A 21,527-nucleotide genomic window follows, 5' to 3' on the forward strand; every position below is an offset into this window, starting at 1 on the left:
AGAATGTTGTCAGGGCCCATCGCATTTGCAATATCCAGCGCCTTCAGTCATTTCCTGATGTCATGTGGAGTGAATTGAATTGGCTGAAGACTGGCATCTGTGATGCTGGGAACTTCAGGAGGAGGCCGAGATGGATCATCCACTCGGCACTTGTGGCTGAAGATTGTTGCAAATGCTTCAGCCTTATCTTTTGCACTGATGTGCTGGGCTCCCCCATCATTGAGGATGGGGATATTTGTGCAGCCACCTCCTCCAGTTAGTTGTTTAATTGTCCACCACCATTCACGGCTGGATGTGGCAGGACTGCAGAGCTTAGATCTGATCTGTTGGTTATGGGATTGCTTAGCTCCAACTATCACAAACTGCTTATGCTGTTTGGCACTCAAATAGTCTTGGGTTGTATCTTCACCAGGCTGACACCTCATTTTGAGGTATGTCTGGTGCCGCTCCTGGCTTGCCCTCCTGCACTCTTCATTGAACCAGGGTTGATCCTTCGGCTTGATAGCAATGGTAGAGTGGGGTTTATGCCGGGTCATGATGTTGCAGATTGTGGTTGAGTACAATTCTGCAATTTGGATGAGGAATCTAAACCTGGAATGCAATCTCACCTGTTCTCTGCAGATTCTGCCTGACTGATTACACGTTTGCAATGCCACGTAATGTGAGGTACATCATAGTATTTACTACATAGAAACAGGCCATTCAGCCGAACAGATACATGCAGGTGTTTATGTTTCACATTAGCCTTGAAAAAAAGATATAGCCCTTTAAAAGCAAAAATTAGATATCAAAATAAATCAGTGAACACCAATGTCGAGAATGCAATAATCTTATTTTTAAAAAAAGAACATGAATTCAAAACTGTGTTCTGTGATCAGGAGAGGAAAATTACCGTGGAAAGCTTAAGTTTATGAGAACTTATAGGAATAGGAGTAGCACATTTAGCCCCTCGAGCCTGTTCTGCCATTCAGTGAAATCATGGCTGATCTGTGATCTAAGTGCATAAAGCTGCCTTTGCCCCATATCCCTCAACACCCTTGATAGATTTTTGTTAATCAATCAGATCTAAAATTAACAATTGATCTAAAATCAATTGCCATTTGCCGGAGAGTTTCAAGCTGCAAGAAATGGATGCCTAATGAGTTCACAGAATCTTAAGAAAGTCACTGATTATAGAAATAGCTCTCTCTTTCTCCCTTATGAAAGGTTTTATAGCAGCCTGCCAGGCTGGCAGAGAGTCATACTTATAGAGTCAAAGATTTACAGCACAGAAACAGGCCCTTCAACCCATCGTGTCTGTGCTGGCCATCAAGCACCTATCTATTCTAATCCCATTTTCCAGCACTTGGTCCATAGCCTTATATGCTATGGCATTTCAAGTGCTCATCTAAATACTTCTTAAATGTTCTGAGGGTTCCTGCCTCTACCACCTCTTCAGGCAGTGCATTCCAGATTCCAAACACCCTTTGGGTGAAATTTTTTTTCCTCAAATCCCCTCTAAACCTCCTGCCCCTTACCTTAAATCTATGCCCCCTGGTTATTGACTCCTCCGCTAAGGAAAAAAGTTTCTTCCTATCTAACCTGTCAATGCCCCTCAATTTTGTATCCCTCAATCAGGTCCCCCCTCAGCCATTTCTGCTCGAAGCAAAACAACCCTCGCCTATCCAGTATCTCTTCATAGCTGAAATGCTCCAGCCCAGGCAACATCCCGGTGAATCTCCTCTGCACCCTCTCCACTGCAATCACATCCTTCCCATAGTGTGGTGACCAGAACTGTACACAGTACTCCAGCTGCGGCCTAACTAGCGTTTTATACAGCTCCATCATAACCTCCCTGCTCTTATATTCTATGCCTCAGCTAATAAAGTATCCCATATGCCTTCCTAACCACCTTATCTACCTGTGCTGCTGCCTTCAGTGATCTCTAGACAACTACACCAAGGTCCCTCTGATTCTCTGTACTTCCTAGGCTCCTACCATCCATTGTATATTCCCTTGCCTTGTTAGTCCTCCCAAAATGCATCACCTCACACTTCTCGGGATTAAATTCCATTTGCCACTGCTCCACCCATCTTACCAGCCCATCTATACCGTCCTGTAATCTAAAGCTATCGTCCTCATTATTTATGACTCCAATTTTTGTGTCATCCGCGAACTTACTGATCATACCTCCTATATTCACGTCCAAATCATTAATATCCACTAAAAACAGCAAGGGTCCCAGCACCGATCGCTGCAGTACACCACTTGTCACAGGCTTCCACTCGCAAAAACAACCCTAGACCATCACCCTCTGCCTCCTGCCACTAAGCCAATTTTGGATCCAATTTGCCCTGGATCCCATGGGTTCTTACCTTCTTAACCAATCTCCCATGTGGGACCTTATCAAAAGCCTTACTGAAGTCCGTGCAGACTACATCAACTGCTTTACCCTCATCTACACATCTAGTCACCTCCTTGAAAAGTTCAATCAAATTTGTGAGACACGATCTCCTTCTGACAAAGCCATGCTGACTATCTCTGATTATTCTCTGCCTCTCCAAGTGGTGAATAATCCTATCCCTCAGAAATTTTTCCAATAGTTTCCCTACCACTGATGTTAGACTCACTGGCCTGTAATTACCTGGTTTATCCCTGCTACCCTTCTTGAATAATGGTACCACATTCGCTGTCCTCCAGTCCTCTGGTACCTCTCCTGTGGCCAGAGAGGATTTGAAAATTTATGTCAGAGCCCCTGCTATCTCCTCCCTTGCTTCACATAACAGCCTGGGATACATCTCATCTGGGCCTGGGGATTTATCCACTTTTAAGCCCACTAAGACAGCTAATACCTCCTCCCTTTCAATGCTAATTTGTTCAAGTATATCACAATCCCGCTCCCTGATCTCTACGCCTACAACGTCCTTCGCCATACTGAACACAGATGAAAAGTAATCATTTAAAACCTCACCTATGTCCTCCAGCTCCCCACACAGATTACCACTTTGGTCCCTACTGGGCCCTACTCTTTCCCTGGTTATCCTCTTGCCGTTAATATACTTATAAAACGCCTTGGGATATTCCTTTATCTTGCCCACCAGTATTTTTATGTCCCCTCTTTGCTCTCCTAATTACTTTTTTATGTACCCCCCCCCCCCCCCCCCCCCCCCCCTCTACACTTTCTATACTCCCTCTGGGGCCTCTGCTGCTTTCAGTGCTCTGAATCTGCCTTAAGCCTCCTTTTTTTCCCCCTTATCCAATCCTCTATATCCCTGGACTTGTTGGTCCTACCCTTCACCTTTATAGGAGCACGTTGGCCCAGAACTCCCACTATTTCCTTTTTGAATGACTCCCTCTGGTCTGATAGACTTTCCTAGAAGTAGTTGCTCCCAGTCCACTTTGGCCAGATCCTGTTTTATCATATTGAAATCGGTCTTCCCCCAATTCAGTACCTTTATTTCCAGTCCATCTTTGTCCTTGTCCATAACTACCTTAAATCTTACAAAGTTATGGTCACTATCCCCGAAAGGCTCCCCCACTGACACTTCTACCACTTGTCTGGCTTCATTCCCTAGGATTAGGTCCAGTATTGCCCCTTCTCTTGTAGGACTTCCTACGTGCTGGCTCAAAAAGCTCTCCTGTATGCACTTTAAGAATTCCGCCCCCTTTAAGCCTTTTGCACTAAGACAAGGGCGGCACAGTGGCGCAGTGGTTAGCACCGCAGCCTCACAGCTCCAGCAACCCGGGTTCAATTCTGGGTACTGCCTGTGTGGAGTTTGCAAGTTCTCCCTGTGTCTGCGTGGGTTTCCTCCGGGTGCTCCGGTTTCCTCCCACATGCCTAAAGACTTGCAGGTTGATAGGTAAATTGGCCATTATAAATTGCCCCTAGTAAGGTAGGTGGTAGGGAAATATAGGGGCAGGTGGGTATGTGGTAGGAATATGGGAATAGTGTAGGATTAGTATAAATGGGTGGTTGATGGTCGGCACAGACTCGATGGGCCGAAGGGCCTGTTTCAGTGCTTAAACTAAGCCCAGTTAATATTGTGGAAGTTGAAATCCCCTATTATTACTCTATTATTTTTACACCTCGCTGAGATTTGCCTACATATCTGCTCCTCTATCTCTCCCTGACTGTTTGGAGGCCTGTAGTACACTTCCAGCCAAGTGATTGCCCCCTTTTTGTTTTTAAGTTCTATCCATGTGGCCTCATTTGAGGAACCTTCTAAGATATCATCCCTCCTTACTGCAGTAATTGACTCCTTGATCTACAGTGCAATGCCACCTCCTCTTTTACTCCCTCCCCTGTCACGCCTGAAGATTCTATACCCTGGAATATTAAGCTGCCAGTCCTGCCCTTCCCTCAACCATGTCTCTATGATAGCAATATCATGTTCCCATGTGTTAATCAACGCCCTCAATTCATCTGCCTTACTAGTAAGACTCTTTGCGTTACAATAGATACAATCCAGCCTTGCATTATTCGCTTATGCCTTAACAGGTCTATATTTGCTCTGCCTTCCAGACTGACTCAGTTTCTCTTCTATATTTGACTGTGCATCATCCCCTACTATACCTCCACTCTGTACCCCATCCCCCTGTCAAATTAGTTTAACCACCACCCCCACCCCCCTCCCCAACACAACTGCACTAGCAAACCTCCCAGCAAGGATGTTGACACAGGGTTCAAATTAAGTTCAATTAATTCATAAAAATCTGGAATTGAAAACTGGTCTCAGTAATGGTGTCACAAAACTATCACTGATTGTCTTAAAAACCATTGTTGATTCACCCATGTCCTGAAGGGAAGGAAATCTGCTGTCCTTACCTGGCCTGGCCTATATGTGATCCACAAGAACACAAGAAATAGGAGCAGGAGTAGACCATATGGCCCATCGATCCTGCTTCGCCATTTAAAACCATCACTTCTGATCTTAGGCTTCAACTCCACCTTTCTGCCTGTTCACCATATCCCTTGATTCTGAGACACCAAAAATCTATCTATCCCAGCCTGAAATGTATTCAACGATGAAGTATCCACAACCCTCTGGGATAGAGAATTACCAAGATTCACGACCCTTTGAGTGAAGTAATTTCTTCTCATCTCAATCCTAAATGATCGTCCCCTTACCGTGAGACTGTGTTCCATTGTCTTAGATTCCCTGACCAGTGGAAACAATCTCTCAGTGTCTACACTATCCAGCCCCTTTAGAATCTTATATGATTTGATGAGATCACCTCTCATTCTTCTAAACTTCAGAGAATACAGGCCCAATTTACTTAGCCTCTCATCACAGGACAACCCCCCCCATCCCAGGAACCAATTGAGTAAATCTTTGCTGCATCACCTCCAATGCAAGTATATACTTTCTTAAATGTGGAGACCAAAACTGCACACAGTACTCCAGATGTACTCACCGAAACCCTGTATAATTGTAGCAATACTTCCATATTCCTGTACTCCAGTCCCCTTGCAATAAAGGCCAATATGCCACTTGCCTTCCTAATTGCTTGTTGTACCTGCATGTTAACTTTCTGCGTTCCTTGTACAAACACACCTAAATCTCTTTTAGCATCAACACTTGCAAGTTTCACACCTTTTAAAAAATATTCAGCTTTTCTATTCTTACAACCGAAGTGTATAACTTCACATTTCCCTACATTATACTCCATCTGCCATCTTGTTGCCCACTCATTTAACCTGTCTATATCTCTTTGCAGCCTGTGTCCTCCCCACAGCTTATTTTCCACCTATCTTTGCATCACCAGCAAACTTAGATATATTACTGTCTCTTTAATGAAGTCATTAATATACATTGTAATTAGCTGAGGCCACAGCACTGATCCTTGCAGCACTCCACTATTTACTGCCTGTCAACTTGAAACTGCCCCATTTATGCCCACTCTGTTTCCTGTCTGTTAACCAATCCCCTATCCATGTGAATATATTACCCCCAACTCCATGAGCCCTCATCTAGCCTATTAACCTTTTGTATGGCACCTTCTTGAATGTCTTTTGGAAATATAGGTATACTACATCTACTGGTTCCCCTTTATCTGCCCGACTAGTTATATGCTCAAAAAATTCTAATAATTTTGTTAAACAGGATTTCCCATTAGTAAAACCATTTTGACTTGTTCGAATCTTAGTGTGCTTTTCTAAGTGCATTGTTAAGACTTCCTTAACAAGAGATTGCAGCATTTTCCCAATGACAGATGTTAGGCTAACTGGCCTGTAGTTCACTGTGTTCTCTCTCCCTCCTTTTTGAAAAGCGGTGTAACATTTGCCAACTTCCAATCTGATGGGACTGCTCCAAAATTCCTTAGATTCAGGAAAATCATAACCAGCCAATCCACTATATCTGCAGCTATCTCACTTAGAACCCTAGGGTGTAGGCCATCAGGTCCTGGAGATTTGTCAGATTTTGGTCCCTTATGTTGCTCCAATACATTTTCTCTGCTGATGATATTCCTTAATTTCCTCACTCTTTTTAGCCCCTAGGTTACTGTCTATTTCTGGAATGAACTTGTGTCTTCTACTGTGAAGACAGACACAAAATATTTGTTCACTGTCTCTGCCATTTCCTCATTCCCCATGATAATTTCTCCTGTTTCTGTTTCGAAGGGACCAACGTTTACTTTAGCTACTCTCTTGCTTTTGATATACCTTTCAAAGCTTCTACAATCTGTTGTTATATTACTGGCTAGTTTAATCTCATTCTTTTTTGTCCTCGATCAACTTTTTGGTGGCCTTTCGTTGGTTTCTAAAACACTCCCAATCCTCAGACTCGCTACTATTTTCTTACAACATTGTAGGCCTTTGCTTTTAAGCTAACACTATGCTTAACTTCCTGAGTGAGCCACGGATGAGTCTTCCTTGCTGAGTTTTTGTTTTTCGAAGGAATGTATTTTTGTTCAACATTTTGAATTGTTTCTTTAAAGGCTTCCCACTGTTCATTTACTGCTATACCTTTTGGTCTATTTACCTAATTTACTGTAGCCAGTTCTCCCCTCATGCCTATGTAATTGGCTTTAAGTTTAAGATTCTTGCTTGTGATTGCAGCTTGTCACGTTCAAACTTAACATGGAATTCAATGGTATTATGATCACTGTTTCCCCGTGGATCCACAGACCCACAGCAATGCACTCTGAAATGGCCCAGCAAGCCACTCAGTTGTCAAGGGCAATTACGGATGGGCAACAAATGCCAGTGATGCCCACATCCCATGAAATAAAAAGACACAGGACAGCATAGGCCTGTTGTCTCTGCCAAGGACGTGACTCTAGCACAGACCCCCGTACAGGATATTCCTGAGCCTGATAAGGTGGGATTCTCATTCCCCGTAACTAAACCAACTGTCTGAGTAAGGTTAACAGGATGGCCTCGCAAGAGATAAACCACGAGATGACTTCATGGGCTGGCGGATGGAAATAGGACAGATCTACCTTGGGTATCTGTCCTTTGGTAACTGAATAAGTGATTGGCATGAGACACCCACCAGCTCCCTCAAAATAAGTTGTATAAACAGGCACTCTGGAGGGAATAAAGACTTTGGACGGAAAAGAACTTCCCAGTGCTGGCTTTGGCCTAACACCTTTGTTAGCTGAAGAAGACATCAGACAAAGGAAAGCTTTCTGGGGTGGAACTATGCTGACTCCGACCTACACCCTGGTTAGTTCAAGATGACAGAGAGCAAAAGAGACTGCCACCGTTAGCTACGGAGATCAGCACACCTCTGTTTTGTTTGTCCGATCTGGGACCAGTAAACTGTTCTCACCTGTTACGGATCATATGTTTCTTCTGTCTATTTAGCTTATGTATCACATCTAAACTGCTGCTTCTTAATAAACTGCTTTAAACCCACCTATAACCTTGAATCCCTTTTTGGGTAATCAGACTCCTGGACAAAATCTTACAAAGCTTCTACCACCCTTTGTGTGACGAATTGAGTGTTTCTAATTTCACTGACAAAAGGTCTGGCTCTAATTTTTAGAATATTCCCCCTAGTTCTAGGCGCCCCAACCACTGTCACAGATACAACGGGCCAAATACCTTCCTTCTGTGATGCAAGGTTCTGATATGTTGTAAACTTCAGCAAACGTCTACAAGAGGTCCTGCTCCTGACTGTCACCTAACAATCCATACTGCGTGTGTGTGTGTATGCATATGAGTGTACGTGCCCACAGGTATACACATTAGGCGAGGCGAAGATTGGACTTGCTCTGATCTTCCCAATGGTCCTTCCAGTCTGCCACTACCACAGCTTAAAAGCAAAAATACAACTACAGTTTTCAAATCTTTTCACAAAAGATGTTGATCAATAAAACAAAAAACAGAACCATCTGCCCAGCTGATACTTACCCCAAGACAGACCATGCCAAGAGCAAGACCAGAAGCCAGTGAGTATGATTCCCTATCAGTACAATTCTCCATCTCAGGGCCTGGAGGGCGACCTAAAACAAAAAAAAAAGTTGTAGCTTTGTTTAAGTCATTCACCACTGAAATACCTTTTCTCCTGCTTTTTATTTCAGATTTTCAGCATCTGCAGTAAGTTGCCATTTAGGTGAAGCAGCATTTGGGTTTCAGAAATACAAATGTTCCTTTATTTTCAACTGTGAAACTACTTTCCCCATAGAAACTTACAGGACAAATCATAATTAGGTGAAAATTGGCAGCTTCTGCCTCTAACAAAAACACCATTGGTGCTCTAAAATCACCAGAGATCATACCTCCAACCCAAAGATTTTTAAATTATTCCTAATCAGTTTTTCTTTTACTGATTTTGTGGATCTGGCCAAGACTTAACAGCTCAAAGGTTTCGGAATGTCAGCTTGGCTCAGCTGGTAGTACAGTTGCCTGGTTGTGGATTTAACCCCCACTCCAGGATTTCGGCACATAATCTAGGTTGCAATGTCAGTGTGGTATTGACTAAGTGTTGCTCTGTGTTTGGAATGAGGGGGTAAAACGGAGGCACAGTGGTGCAGTGGTTAGCACCGCAGCCTCACAGCTCCAGCGACCCGGGTTCAATTCTGGGTACTGCCTGTGTGGAGTTTGCAAGTTCTCCCTGTGTCTGCGTGGGTTTCCTCCGGGTGCTCCGGTTTCCTCCCACAAGCCAAAACACTTGCAGGTTGGTAGGTAAATTGGCCATTAGAAATTGCCCCTAGTATAGGTAGGTGGTAGGGAAATATAGGGACAGGTGGGGATGTGGTAGGAATATGGGATTAGTGTAGGATTAGTATAAATGGATGTTCGATGGTCGGCACAGACTCGGTGGGCCGAAGGGCCTGTTTCAGTGCTGTATCTCTAAACTAAACTAAACTAAACCTCATCCACTTGTTCATGTTAGAGGCAGCGCAGGGAGTGCTCCTGGCATTCTGGCCAGCAATAAATCCTCAGTCAACACCTCCAAAAACAGAGGAATTGGTCATTTATTTTGTTTGCTCTTTGCAGGATTTTATTGCGCTGTTACATTTACTGTCATAATATTAAATGATTATAATTCAAAAGCGATTAATTTGAACGCGAAATGCTTTGCAATTCCCGAAAGATATTTTTATGGTCCAATTATAATTGCTAATTCTTTCTCTCCTGAAATATTCTTGTTGTGGATTTGGCTAGATTTAAATTCCCAGCCCCTGTTCAGCTGCATTCAGAAATAATGCCTGATGTGGCCTGGACAATGGCAATTACAGAGAGTCAAATATTATCAATGGCAAGTCCAGCTTTGGCGTCAAAATCTCAGTGATCTCAACAATTTTGAACTCTAAAGCTTCAGCATCTAACTGAGTCACTTGGTTTATTTAATCTCTCCGATCTGATGGACAGCACCTGAAAAATGACTGAAGCTTAAACCAACCTTCCGACTCAGAGGCAAGACTTCTACCAACTGGTAGGGCAGGCTTGCAGAGACTACTGGAGTGTGGTGGAGTGCAACAATAGGTATGGGCTGCTGTAGAAATACAGAATATTTCAACACAAAAAAAAGACATTTGGCCCTCCTACTGACCAACAGAATTCTTCTTTAAATTAATCCTTCCATCCCGCTCACTTCCCACGTCCTTTAATATTATGCTTTCGCAAGCAGCAGTTATAAACACTGGACGGGATTTTATCCCGCCATTCACAGGCCATTCACAGGCCTTCCCGCCCCAGACTGAATTTTGGCCCCCCCTCCCTTCTTCCCCTCCTTTCCCCACCCACCCCCACCCCCCACCCCCCAACATCAACCTACCCGATTATATGTTCTCCCCGCCTCCAAACCCGCGGCAGGGAAAAGCGTAAAATTCCCCCCACTATTTCAACAGTGGTTTGTGGCAGAGAATTCTGCATTCCAGCCACCCTTTGAAGACATGCTTTTTAATCCCCCACCAACCTTTCACTTTTTCTTCGGTGATAAACGTCAATTTGTGCCCTTCTGCTGCTTGGTTGCAGCAGCAGAACAAGCTGTCACTACTTATCTTTCCACAACCCTTAAAGATCCTAACAGCCTTGTTAGGAATGTAATTTTTATTCTACTATATAGACAAAGGTTACAGTCCTATGCTGTATTAATAATGAGTTCAAACACATGCAGCTCATAAAAAATTAAATGAACCAGCATATTCACGGCCAACAAGATTACTAAGAACGCTCTGCTGCAGAAGATACACACATTGTCAGGTGAGTTTGACCCTCCAGATGTCTCCCATCTTCATCCCTCAATCGTGCATTTCAATGGCCTCACTTTTAAGCTCAGCTAAAAGCCATGACACGACCTCCTCCATAACCTTCACTTTTGCTTTGATGTTAGGGATTAATAACTCAACATATCAAAGACTCAAAAAGGCCCCACAGAGCGATTTCAGGCCCAAGATAAAATACCTTATCTTCTGACTTGTACAGAAAATAAACATTTAGCTGTACCCATGAGAAAATTAGAACTATCCAAGGCTATTCTATATCATAACGGTTATAGTCTTAGAGTTGCTGACATACTACAGATATTGCCCATCAAGCGACATTTGCAGGTTGACTTAATTTGAAGGTTTTCACTACAGAATTAATACAAGTGATTCTTCCACGTAAAAACCACATCAGTGAGAATGGTGATTAAAAACTTCTACCTACCCATAGTGCAAATTAAAAAGTGCAAAGAACATCTTAAAACTATGTACAGCAGCTCGAATGTCGTTATTTCAGTCCAGTTTCTAATCAATAAATCCACACCATTTATTAACTTGTTCTCAATCTTAATCTCCAACAAGCTTATCATATCACCCCTCAACTTCCTCAGCAAAAAATGTTCTAACCACTCAAGACTTTTTTTTGGGCACCCTATTAGAAGAACCATATAACAATTTTTAGTCAATCCAATGAATATATTCCGGGTGCTCCGGTTTCCTCCCACATCCAAAGATTTGCAGGTGATAGGTAAATTGGCCGTTGTAAATTGCCCCTAGTGTAGGGAGGTGATAGGGAATATGGGATTACTGTAGGGTTAAGTATAAATGGGTGGTTGTTGGTCGGCACAGACTCGGTGGGCCGAAGGGCCTGTTCAGTGCTGTATCTCTAAATAATAAAATAAAAAAGTGATGTGCTATATTCACACCACTCTTTCATCCAAAACCATTCTTATATACCTCGTTGAGAATAAGTGACTGCATGTTGATTGGGGGAAGGGAGAAAAGAGAAGTCATGCTTTTGGGTTGAAACCATGACCCAAGATTAATTTACTTTGCTTGTCTTAGCTCCTCAGATCTTTGAGAGAGAGAGAGAGATCTCAGTTTAAAATCTTGTTCAAAGAGCACCACTTTGCATAATGAATTACTCCTCTGTACTTTACCAAAGTTTCATGTTGGATTATAAGCTCAAATCCCTGTTAAGGGCACAACCATATGCTCTAGAGACAGAAGCCTTTCTAACTGAAACTGCTATTTCTCTTTTTAATACGTATTTTTGAGCTCAGAGCTGAAGATACCTCACCTATTTCAGTCAGGAGGACTTCGGCAATGTGTCTGTGAGCAGTTCCTTGATATACAAGCCCTACGCCCATAACAGCTGCAACCTGCAAGTTGTGGGGGACGTCTAGCTCAGTTGAGGTAGGAGGTAACAGTGCAGGGATATGAATGCTCAAGAGACGTGTAACTGATATATCCATCGTGCCTAGTTTTGCAGCTGAAATTCCCAGCAGCAATCCAATGCTGGTCATCTCATGGCCCTGCCAGAAAGCAGAGGGAAAATGTTAGAGGTTTTTAAAAAAACTGAAAAAAGACAAATTAACAATATCAAGTCATGACCTTTTCTCACATAATTCTTACCAAATCAATTCTTAGATATTAGGTTTGCGGAGCAAACTACATGCGACGGCAGTAGTGACCAGAAAAACACAGCGAGGATGAAAGGAGCAGTAGATACCAGAGAACACAGTGAGGATAAAAGGAGCAGTGGATACCAGAGAACACATATAGGATAAAAGGAGCAGTGGATACCAGAGAACACAGCGAGGATAAAAGGAGCAGTGGATACCAGAGAACACATATAGGATAAAAGGGGCAGTGGATACCAGAGAACACAGCGAGGATAAAAGGAGCAGTCAATACCAGAGAACACAGCGAGGATAAAAGGAGCAGTGGATACCAGAGAACACATATAGGATAAAAGGGGCAGTGGATACCAGAGAACACAGCGAGGATAAAAGCAGCAGTCGATACCAGAGAATACAGTGAGGATAAAAGGAGCAGTGGATACCAGAGAACACAGCGAGGATAAAAGGAGCAGTGGATACCAGAGAACACAGCGAGGATAAAAGGAGCAGTCAATACCAGAGAACACAGAGAGGATAAAAGGAGCAGTGGATACCAGAGAACACATATAGGATAAAAGGGGCAGTGGATACCAGAGAACACAGCGAGGATAAAAGCAGCAGTCGATACTAGAGAATACAGTGAGGATAAAAGGAGCAGCGGATACCAGAGAACACAGCGAGGATAAAAGCAGCAGTCGATACCAGAGAACACAGTGAGGATAAAAGGAGCAGTGGATACCAGAGAACACATATAGGATAAAAGGGGCAGTGGATACCAGAGAACACATATAGGATAAAAGGAGCAGTGGATACCAGAGAACACATATAGGATAAAAGGGGCAGTGGATACCAGAGAACACAGTGAGGATAAAAGGAGCAGTCAATACCAGAGAACACAGCGAGGATAAAAGGAGCAGTGGATACCAGAGAACACATATAGGATAAAAGGGGCAGTGGATACCAGAGAACACAGCGAGGATAAAAGCAGCAGTCGATACCAGAGAATACAGTGAGGATAAAAGGAGCAGTGGATACCAGAGAACACAGCGAGGATAAAAGGAGCAGTGGATACCAGAGAACACATATAGGATAAAAGGAGCAGTGGATACCGGAGAACACAGCGAGGATAAAAGGAGCAGTGGATACCAGAGAACACAGCAAGGATAAAAGGAGCTGTGGATACCGGAGAGCAGTGAGGATAAAAGGAGCAGTGGATACCGGAGAACACAGCGAGGATACGTGCTATCCGTGAAGGTTCACAGTGACTCCAGCTGTTGCTTAAACTCTGAAATCTGGATATCGAGTGTTCCAGCTGATGACTCTTCCTGTACACATGGTTGTCCAGGACACGAGATGCATCCTGGAGTTTCCACAAGCAAGGATGCGCACTCCATGGGGCAAAGATGTCCATTCGTGCCTCTATTTATCAGAGTATTGACTGACTTAACAGAAATAAACTTGAGGAAAGGCTGAGGGACTTGAGGTTGTTTTTGTTAGAGAGAAGGAGGAGGAGAGATGACTTAATAGAGACATATAAGATAATCAGAGGGTTAGATAGGGTGGATAGTGAGAGTCTTTTTCCTCGGATGGTGATGGCAAACACGAGGGGACATAGCTTTAAGTTGAGGGGTGATAGATATAGGACAGATGTCAGAGGTAGTTTCTTTACTCAGAGAGTAGTAGGGGCGTGGAACGCCCTGCCTGCAACAGTAGTAGACTCGCCAACTTTAAGGGCATTTAAGTGGTCATTGGATAGACATATGGATGAAAATGGAATAGTGTAGGTCAGATGGTTTCACAGGTCGGCGCAACATCGAGGGCCGAAGGGCCTGTACTGCGCTGTAATGTTCTATGTGCTATATAAAAAGGTAGTAAAAGCAGGTGTAGAGCCAATTAGGGACCAAAAAGAGGATTTATGCATGGAGGCAAAAGGGCATGGCTGAGGTACTAAATGAGTACTTGGCATCTGTCATTACCAAGGAAGATAATGCTGCCAAAGTCAAAGTGGGGGTAGCTGAGACACTGGACGGTCTAACAATTGATTAAAAAAAAAAGGAGATATTAGAAAGGCTGACTGTTAATTTAAAGTTGATAAGTCACCTTATTGGATGAGATCCATACAAGAATACTTCGGGAAGTAAGGGAGGAAACTGCGGAGGTACTGGCCATAATCTTCCAATCCTCCTTAGATATCGGAGTGGTGCCAGAGGACTGGGGAATTGCAAACATTACATCCTTGTTCAAAAAAGGGTGTAAGGATAAGTCCAGCAACTACAGGCCAGCTCAGTTTAACTTCAGTGCTTCAGGACAAAAGTTGCAGTCCCTTGGACAAATGTGGATAATTAAGCATGGATTTGTTAAAGGCAAATAGTGTTTAATTAACTTGATTGAGTTTATTAATGTGCAGGGCTACAGGGAAAGTACGGGGGACTGGGACGAGCTGAACTGCTACTGCAGAGAGCCAGCCAGACAAAAGAATCAAATGTCCTCCTTCTGTGCTGTCACCATTCCATCTGGTAATTGTGAGATTAGCAGAAGCATTTATGAAATTAACAGTGCAGTCCAGAGGCAAGTGGTTAGAGCCTTCTATATATTCATTAGCCCTCCCCACTGGTCCTCAAAATAAATTCTGCACATGTTGCCACCCATTCCCTGGGGAGAAGGTGTAGGGAGAGCAGTCAACCTGCTAACTGGCCTGCAGTAATGCAGCAGTGAATCGGCTGCTTGCAGTGTCGGCAACTGGATGCAAACCTGTGCTCCTGAAACAAAAACTCAATAATATTTCATCTAATCATAAATTAGGGGTGGGAAGTAAATGCTGGCCTAGCCAGCAACATCCCAGTAGCGAATTTTTTAAATTCCCTAATATGGCAAAAGGGAAAAATTCTAACAAGCTGTTCAAAACTCTCATTACGTAAGAGTTGTGTCACATAATGGTTATTGCTTACTCTAAAAAAGAGACTACTTTCCAAAATTCCTGTACTTAAAAAAAAATCAAGTTAATTTGTGGCTTTGTGTAGGATGCTGGAGGAGGACTGAGGAAATGATTGAAACTTCAACACTGGTGTCAAGGAGGATCTTAGGTGGAACTGCAAGAATTCTTCACAATGGAAAATTCTACAGTAAAAATGAAACCATACCCCACTTTTACATTTCCTTCTTCACTTTCAGCACAGCGGCAGCAGAATGATAAAACCTCAAAGTGTGCAATGTGCTAACTTAATTCTTGTTGGTACCCTGACAACAAGGCTTCTTCTTGTCGACACACATTACACAGAAAAACCTGCTCAACACTTGATGACTGATCACACAGCCTCCTTTCTTTTACACAAGTATTAGAATCGTAATTCTTGCTGTTGCAAGCTAATAGAAAACATTACGGGTGTTGCAAGGCGCAGAGACAATTCAACCATAAAAGCTTACTTTACTCAACAGCAACTACCCTCAAGCTCAACGTTTGAAGCAGTTTTTTTTCTTTCCTTTCCTAATGACTTTCATTTTTGATTATGGCATTGTATCTTTATAAGTGTGAATGATTCTTTGAACACTGCCCATTCCTGTTTCAATTATTGATGAGCCATGTCATGGTGATGCACTGGAAGTAACTAGTACAGCAGAAAGAGCCCTGTTAGATTACTGTAAATCTTCCTTTGTTTCTTAGGCTGAATTTCTACAAAAGAGCACTTGGCTTATGAGCACAATGCAGGTGAGTAAAATGGCTGCATCACCATGTGAAAATGAGTACCATTTAAGTTAGAAGATGTCATAATATTGTCATGCGTTTAGGTCAGGCTACACCTGGAATTTTGTGCCCAGATTGATCACAAGCAAAATATTCAGGCTCTAGACACAGTGCAGGCTAGAGACAAGAGGCTCACCCTGAGCATAAATGGTTAATTCATTTGGAAACTCTAGGTAACCAGGGGGTCTTTAGCCTCGAAAGGAGGCAACTGAGAGAGAATCTTAGAGTTATAAAATATATTAAACATTATAGATAAGGTAAATCAGAAGTACCACTTCAAGGTAAGCAAAGACCAAAAGACAAGGCAGCATAGGTTAAAACTTGTGAAAGGTCAAGTTAGGATATTAGGAAGACCATCCTCCTGCAAAGGAGTGATGAACACTTGGAATGGCTGTTAAAGTGGAGCAGTGGAAACACAAACCAGAGAGTCATTCAGCAGTCCAGTGAAGCGACAAGACGGAAAGACTGCAAGCTCTTTTTCCCCCAGACCGGTAAGCTAAGAGACACCAAGTAATCATCCTCATCTGTATTCATATTGTGATCTTTTTAAAGATAAAGTGTTGCTGGCAGATATAGAGGTTTTAATTTTCCCCACTGTGGAAAAGTGACATTTGCTTCCTTCCTGCTTCGAAGCCTAACTTTAAAAAGATATGAACTTTTAATTCTGGTCAGCAAAAGATTTTCTCAGCAAAATGTTTCCAACCCACTGAAAAAACAAACTCAAGTTGACACCTTTCTTCAAAAATACTCAGATCTGCAATTCTTTCCAAAAAGATAACATAAATTGGGCAAACAAATACATGCAGGATTTAATCACTGCTGTGTTAAAAATGTGATTGTAGATATACTGTAACAGAGATAAAACCCACAAAAGAGGTCGTGATTTATATGAAACTAAACTTACATTTTAAAAGAAAAGTATGCTGAATGAGTCGTTGACAGTATTAAATCAAGTCAGGCATATAGCACCAGGATTTGGCAAATGAAAAAATACTGTCCTGAAAGGTTTACGAGGCTGGTTCCTGGGATGAGGAGAAATTGAGTAGGCGAGGCCTATATTCCCTGGAGTTTAGAAGAATGAGAGGTGATCTCATTGCAACAAATAAAATTCTTAAGGGACTTGACAGGGTAGATGCTGAAAGGCTGTTTCTCCTGGCTGGGGAATCTAGAGCACAGGGTCACAGTCTCAGAATAAGGGGTCGGCCGTTTAGGACTGAGATGAAGAGAAATGTCTTCACTCAAAGGGTTGCGGATCTCTGGAATTCTCTATCCCAGACAGCTGTGGATGCTCAGTCGCTGAGTATATTCAAGATCGGTAGACTTTTGGATAGTAATTAAGCGATAGTGGGATAGTACAGACAGATGGAATTGAGGTCGAAGATCAGCTATGCTTGTACTGAATGGTGGAGCAGGTGCCAAGGAGCGAATGGCCTATTCCTGTTTCTATTTATGTTCTTAAATGCCAAATAGCAGCTTGCACATGTATTCTTACTGAATCAATACAGGGAAATTTTTCATCAACAGTAATAAACGTCCAACCTTTTTAACCACAGCTTCACCTCAGGCTTTATTTTACTCCTATTTTGTTTCCTCCCTCTCTCGCCCTTTTCCATGCCAATTTCCCCCCTTCCTCTTATGAAGGTTTTGAGCCTTGCTGTGATACGAGTTCTAAAGGCAGTAGTTATCCCCATTCCCCAAGTGATCAACAATCACCCAAGTTGATAGGGTTGTTAAGAAGGCGGATGGTGTGTTGGCTTTCATTAAAGGGGGATTGAGTTTATGAGCCGCGAGGTTATGCTGCAGCTCTATAAAGCCCTGGTTCGACCACACTTGGAATATTGTGTTCAGTTCTGGTCGCCTCATTATAGGAAGGATGTGGAAGCTTTAGAGAGGGTGCAGAGGAGATTTACCAGGATGCTGCCTGGACTGGAGGGCATGTCTTACGAAGAAAGACTGAGGGAGCTAGGGCTTTTCTCATTGGAGCGAAGAAGGATGAGAGGTGATTTGATAGAGGGGTACAAGATGATGAGAGGCATAGATAGAGTGGATAGCCAGAGACTTTTTTCCAGGGTGGAAAGGACTATCACCAGGGGGCATAATTTTAAGGTGATTGGAGGAAGGTTTCGGGGAGATGTCAGAGGTAGGTTCTTTACACAGAGAGTGGTGGGTGCGTGGAATGCGCTGCCAGCGGTGGTAGTAGAAGCAGATACATTAGGGGCATTTAAGCAACTCTTGGATAGGTACATAGATGATAGTAGAATGAAGGGTAGGTAGTTAGTTTGATCTTAGAGTAGGTTAAAGGTTCGGCACAACATCGTGGGCTGAAGGGCCTGTACTGTCCTATGTTCTATCATGCGTTGCCCTAAAGATTGGCTCACAGCAGGCTAATCAACCATGAGGACCACGGTAGCTGAACTCGTCCTGCTCTCACCTGTGAACTCCCAAGCCAGAGACAGCAGGTAAAAATCAGGAGCAGGAACCTTGATCGACTTTAAATGCTGCCCTAGCCCATGCACTCAGAGGTCGCCAAGCTAAGATCAGAAGAACCCAGGGACTGAACCTTGGCCCATAAATCTCCATTACATATTGACCTTACCAATATTAGTCAGGCAAGGCCCCTCATATAATTCTCATCACCACTTAAAATAGCAGCAGCCAAATATCTACTATTTTAAAGAGAGAGAAGTTTTTGCATTAGAAATCAAAAGTCAACAGGAAAACTGCAACCCAACTAAGAGCAGTTTAATAATTGAAGTAATTCACCAGACTCCTTGTTTCAATCCAATGTGACTCTGAAGTACACAGGAATTGCCACGAACAAGTAACATTCTGCACGCTCAATGCCTACCTTACTGAGGTAGTCATGAATGCTCATCGTAGTCAGTTTGCTCAGGTGCCCGTTGAGCCCCAGCGCCATGAGCAAGCCAGCGTACTCATTGGTTAGCTCAGTGTTTTTCTGCCGGTTGTACACAATCCAGGCAGAGTCTATCTGGGAAGCCGGGGCTACCTTCAATCCAGCAGCCACCCCATTGTGAAAACTGGCCCAACTGGCCATGTTGGGCGGCACATCAATGTTCCCGCTGTTCAGGTCAACAGTCGTGTTTCGAGGAGGAGCTCGTCCTAATAATCAAAGATGACAATGCACACGCCAATTAGCACAGGAAATAATGGATTAGTTCTCACCAAATGTTTATAGTAAAACTCTTCCAGTAAAATAGATTACATGGAATATACAGCTCAGAAACAGGCCTGTCAGCCCAACCAGTCCATGCCAGTGTTTATGCTGAAAGACTTTATATTGCACTGCTCACAACCTCAAAAACTTGCATTTAGAAACCTTTAATGCAGTAAGACAGCCTGAGGTGTTTCACAGTTAATGAAGTACTTCTGAAGAGTAGTCACTTTTGTAATGTAATAATGCAACAAACATTTTCATTCATTATAGCACTATTAACATAGAAAAGCATCCGAAGATGCAGTGCAATCAGACAAAGAAAACTGGATACAGAGCCAAGGGAGCAGATATTAGGGGATGGGTTTTAAGGAGGGTCTTAAATCAAACAGAAATATAATGAGAGGCAGAATAAGTTTTGCATTGTATGAAGGGAGGCTGCATCAATCGCAGGATTTAACATGCAACATTCAGAGTATCTGAAGTAGGGGAACGGTGCACTTGAAACTCTGGAAGCTGGGCCAGGATCCAGGACAAACTGATGAAATGAAAGAGTACTTTGAAAGTTGTAAAAGTGCAATGTGAAATGAGTGTGGTCAGTCCCAAACAGGTTCCAAGAGTCCACAGCACAAAACTGCCCTTAATTTAACATAACTGGCTCTACAACATCAGTCACACTCAGAGTGGTCACAAGAATTGCTGGTATGAGAAATGGAATATTCTAAATGGTGCAGTAGCAGTGGTCTTCTGAGGGTGAGGCTGAAGAATATCGATGGGGTAAAAGTAGATGGAGGTTTACTGTAATAGGTCTAGCCAGCTAGTTTGATATTGACACTGCAAAAATCCATATGGAACGCAAGTGTCCTATTCCCCAGTTCATCAGCACAGATAGCCCTCAAACTCTGCGTACAACAGAAAATACAAACACGTCAATAGTACAACTGTACCTTAAAATGTGATAAAGCTCTGGTTAGGCACCAACTCAAGTATTGTGTCTAGTTCTGGTCACCACACTTTAGGAAGGATATGAGAGTTCTTGAAAGGGTGCAGAGGAGATTTACCAGAATGATTACAGGGATGGGGAATTTTAGTTACAAGGTTAGGGTGGAGAAGCTGGGGTTGTTCTCCTTAGACCAAAGGAGATTGAAGGGAGATTTAATAGAAGTGTACAAGTTGATGACAAGCTTAGGTAAGTTGGACGAGGAAAAACTGTTCCCATTAACTAATGGAACAAGGACTAGGGGACACAGTTTAGTTTAGTTTAGAGCTACAGCACTGAAACAGGCCCTTCGGCCCACCGAGTCTGTGCCAACCATCAACCACCCATTTATACTAATCCTACACTAATCCCATATTCCTACCACATCCCCACCTGTCCCTATATTTCCCTACCACGTACCTGTACTAGGGGCAATTGCTAATGGCCAATTTACCTATCAACCTGCAAGTCTTTGGCATGTGGGAGGAAACCGGAGCACCCGGAGGAAACCCACGCAAACACAGAGAGAACTTGCAAACTCCACACAGGCAGCACCCAGAATTGAACCTGGGTCACTGGAGCTGTGAGGCTGCGGTGCTAACCACTGCGCCACTGTTTTGTGTGTTTTGGGTACGAGATGAGGAAGAACATTTTTTTATGCAACCGGTAATGACCTGCAACCGTCTGCCCACAAGGGTGGTGGAAGCAGAAACAATCGTCGACTTCAGAAGAAACTTGATGGACACCTGAAGGAAATAGACTTGCAGGTCTAAGGCATTGAGCGGGGGAGTGGGACTGACTGAATAACTCAGTGGAGAGCCAGCATGGACTCGATGGGCTGAATGGCCCCCTTCTTTGACTCAAACTCCATAATTCCCAACACGGTTAAATCCCACTCTCGATTCAGACCATCCGGGGATGGAAAATAATACATTGATCACAATACTCTCCAGACCTCCTGCTTTAATTTGGATTGGCAGCAATTGTTGCGAAAAGCCATGGTTGCCCATTTAGTTGAGGAGATATCATCACCTGTTAAATAGGACCAATAGCAGTCAGCCGTGGTCCAATGGTAGTATTTTCACCTCTGAGTCAGAAGGTTGTGGGTTCAAATCCCATCTACAGACTTGTACACATAATCTAAGCTGGCGCTGCAGTGCAGTACTGAGGAAGTGCTGCACTTTCAGAGATGTCTGCCTTCTCAGGTGATTGCAAAAGATCCCTGGTGTCCTGGCCAATATTGATCCCTCAACCAACATCAGTAAAACAGGTTATCTGGTTATTATCACATTCCTGTTTGTGGAACCTTGTGCACAAATTAGCTGCTGCCTTTCTCATATTACAACGGTGACTACACTGAAGAACAAAAAGTAC

The 21,527-nt window shown here is 43.2% G+C and overlaps 1 protein-coding gene across 3 annotated transcripts in view; it reads right to left on the minus strand.

The window, feature by feature from the left end:
• Positions 1–21,527, minus strand: part of anapc1 (anaphase promoting complex subunit 1) — a 210,645-nt gene that overhangs the window by 95,894 nt on the left and 93,224 nt on the right. For all 3 annotated transcript variants that reach the window (XM_068027605.1, XM_068027603.1, XM_068027604.1), the window contains exons 28-30: positions 18,851–19,122; positions 11,939–12,173; positions 8,339–8,430 (exon numbers count right to left, since the gene is read on the minus strand). In XM_068027605.1, the coding sequence (XP_067883706.1) occupies positions 8,339–8,430; positions 11,939–12,173; positions 18,851–19,122 (599 nt within the window). The remainder of the gene's footprint in view (positions 1–8,338; positions 8,431–11,938; positions 12,174–18,850; positions 19,123–21,527) is intronic.

Source organism: Heterodontus francisci, chromosome 3, assembly GCF_036365525.1.
Source record: "Heterodontus francisci isolate sHetFra1 chromosome 3, sHetFra1.hap1, whole genome shotgun sequence".
NCBI classification, from domain to species: domain Eukaryota; kingdom Metazoa; phylum Chordata; class Chondrichthyes; order Heterodontiformes; family Heterodontidae; genus Heterodontus; species Heterodontus francisci.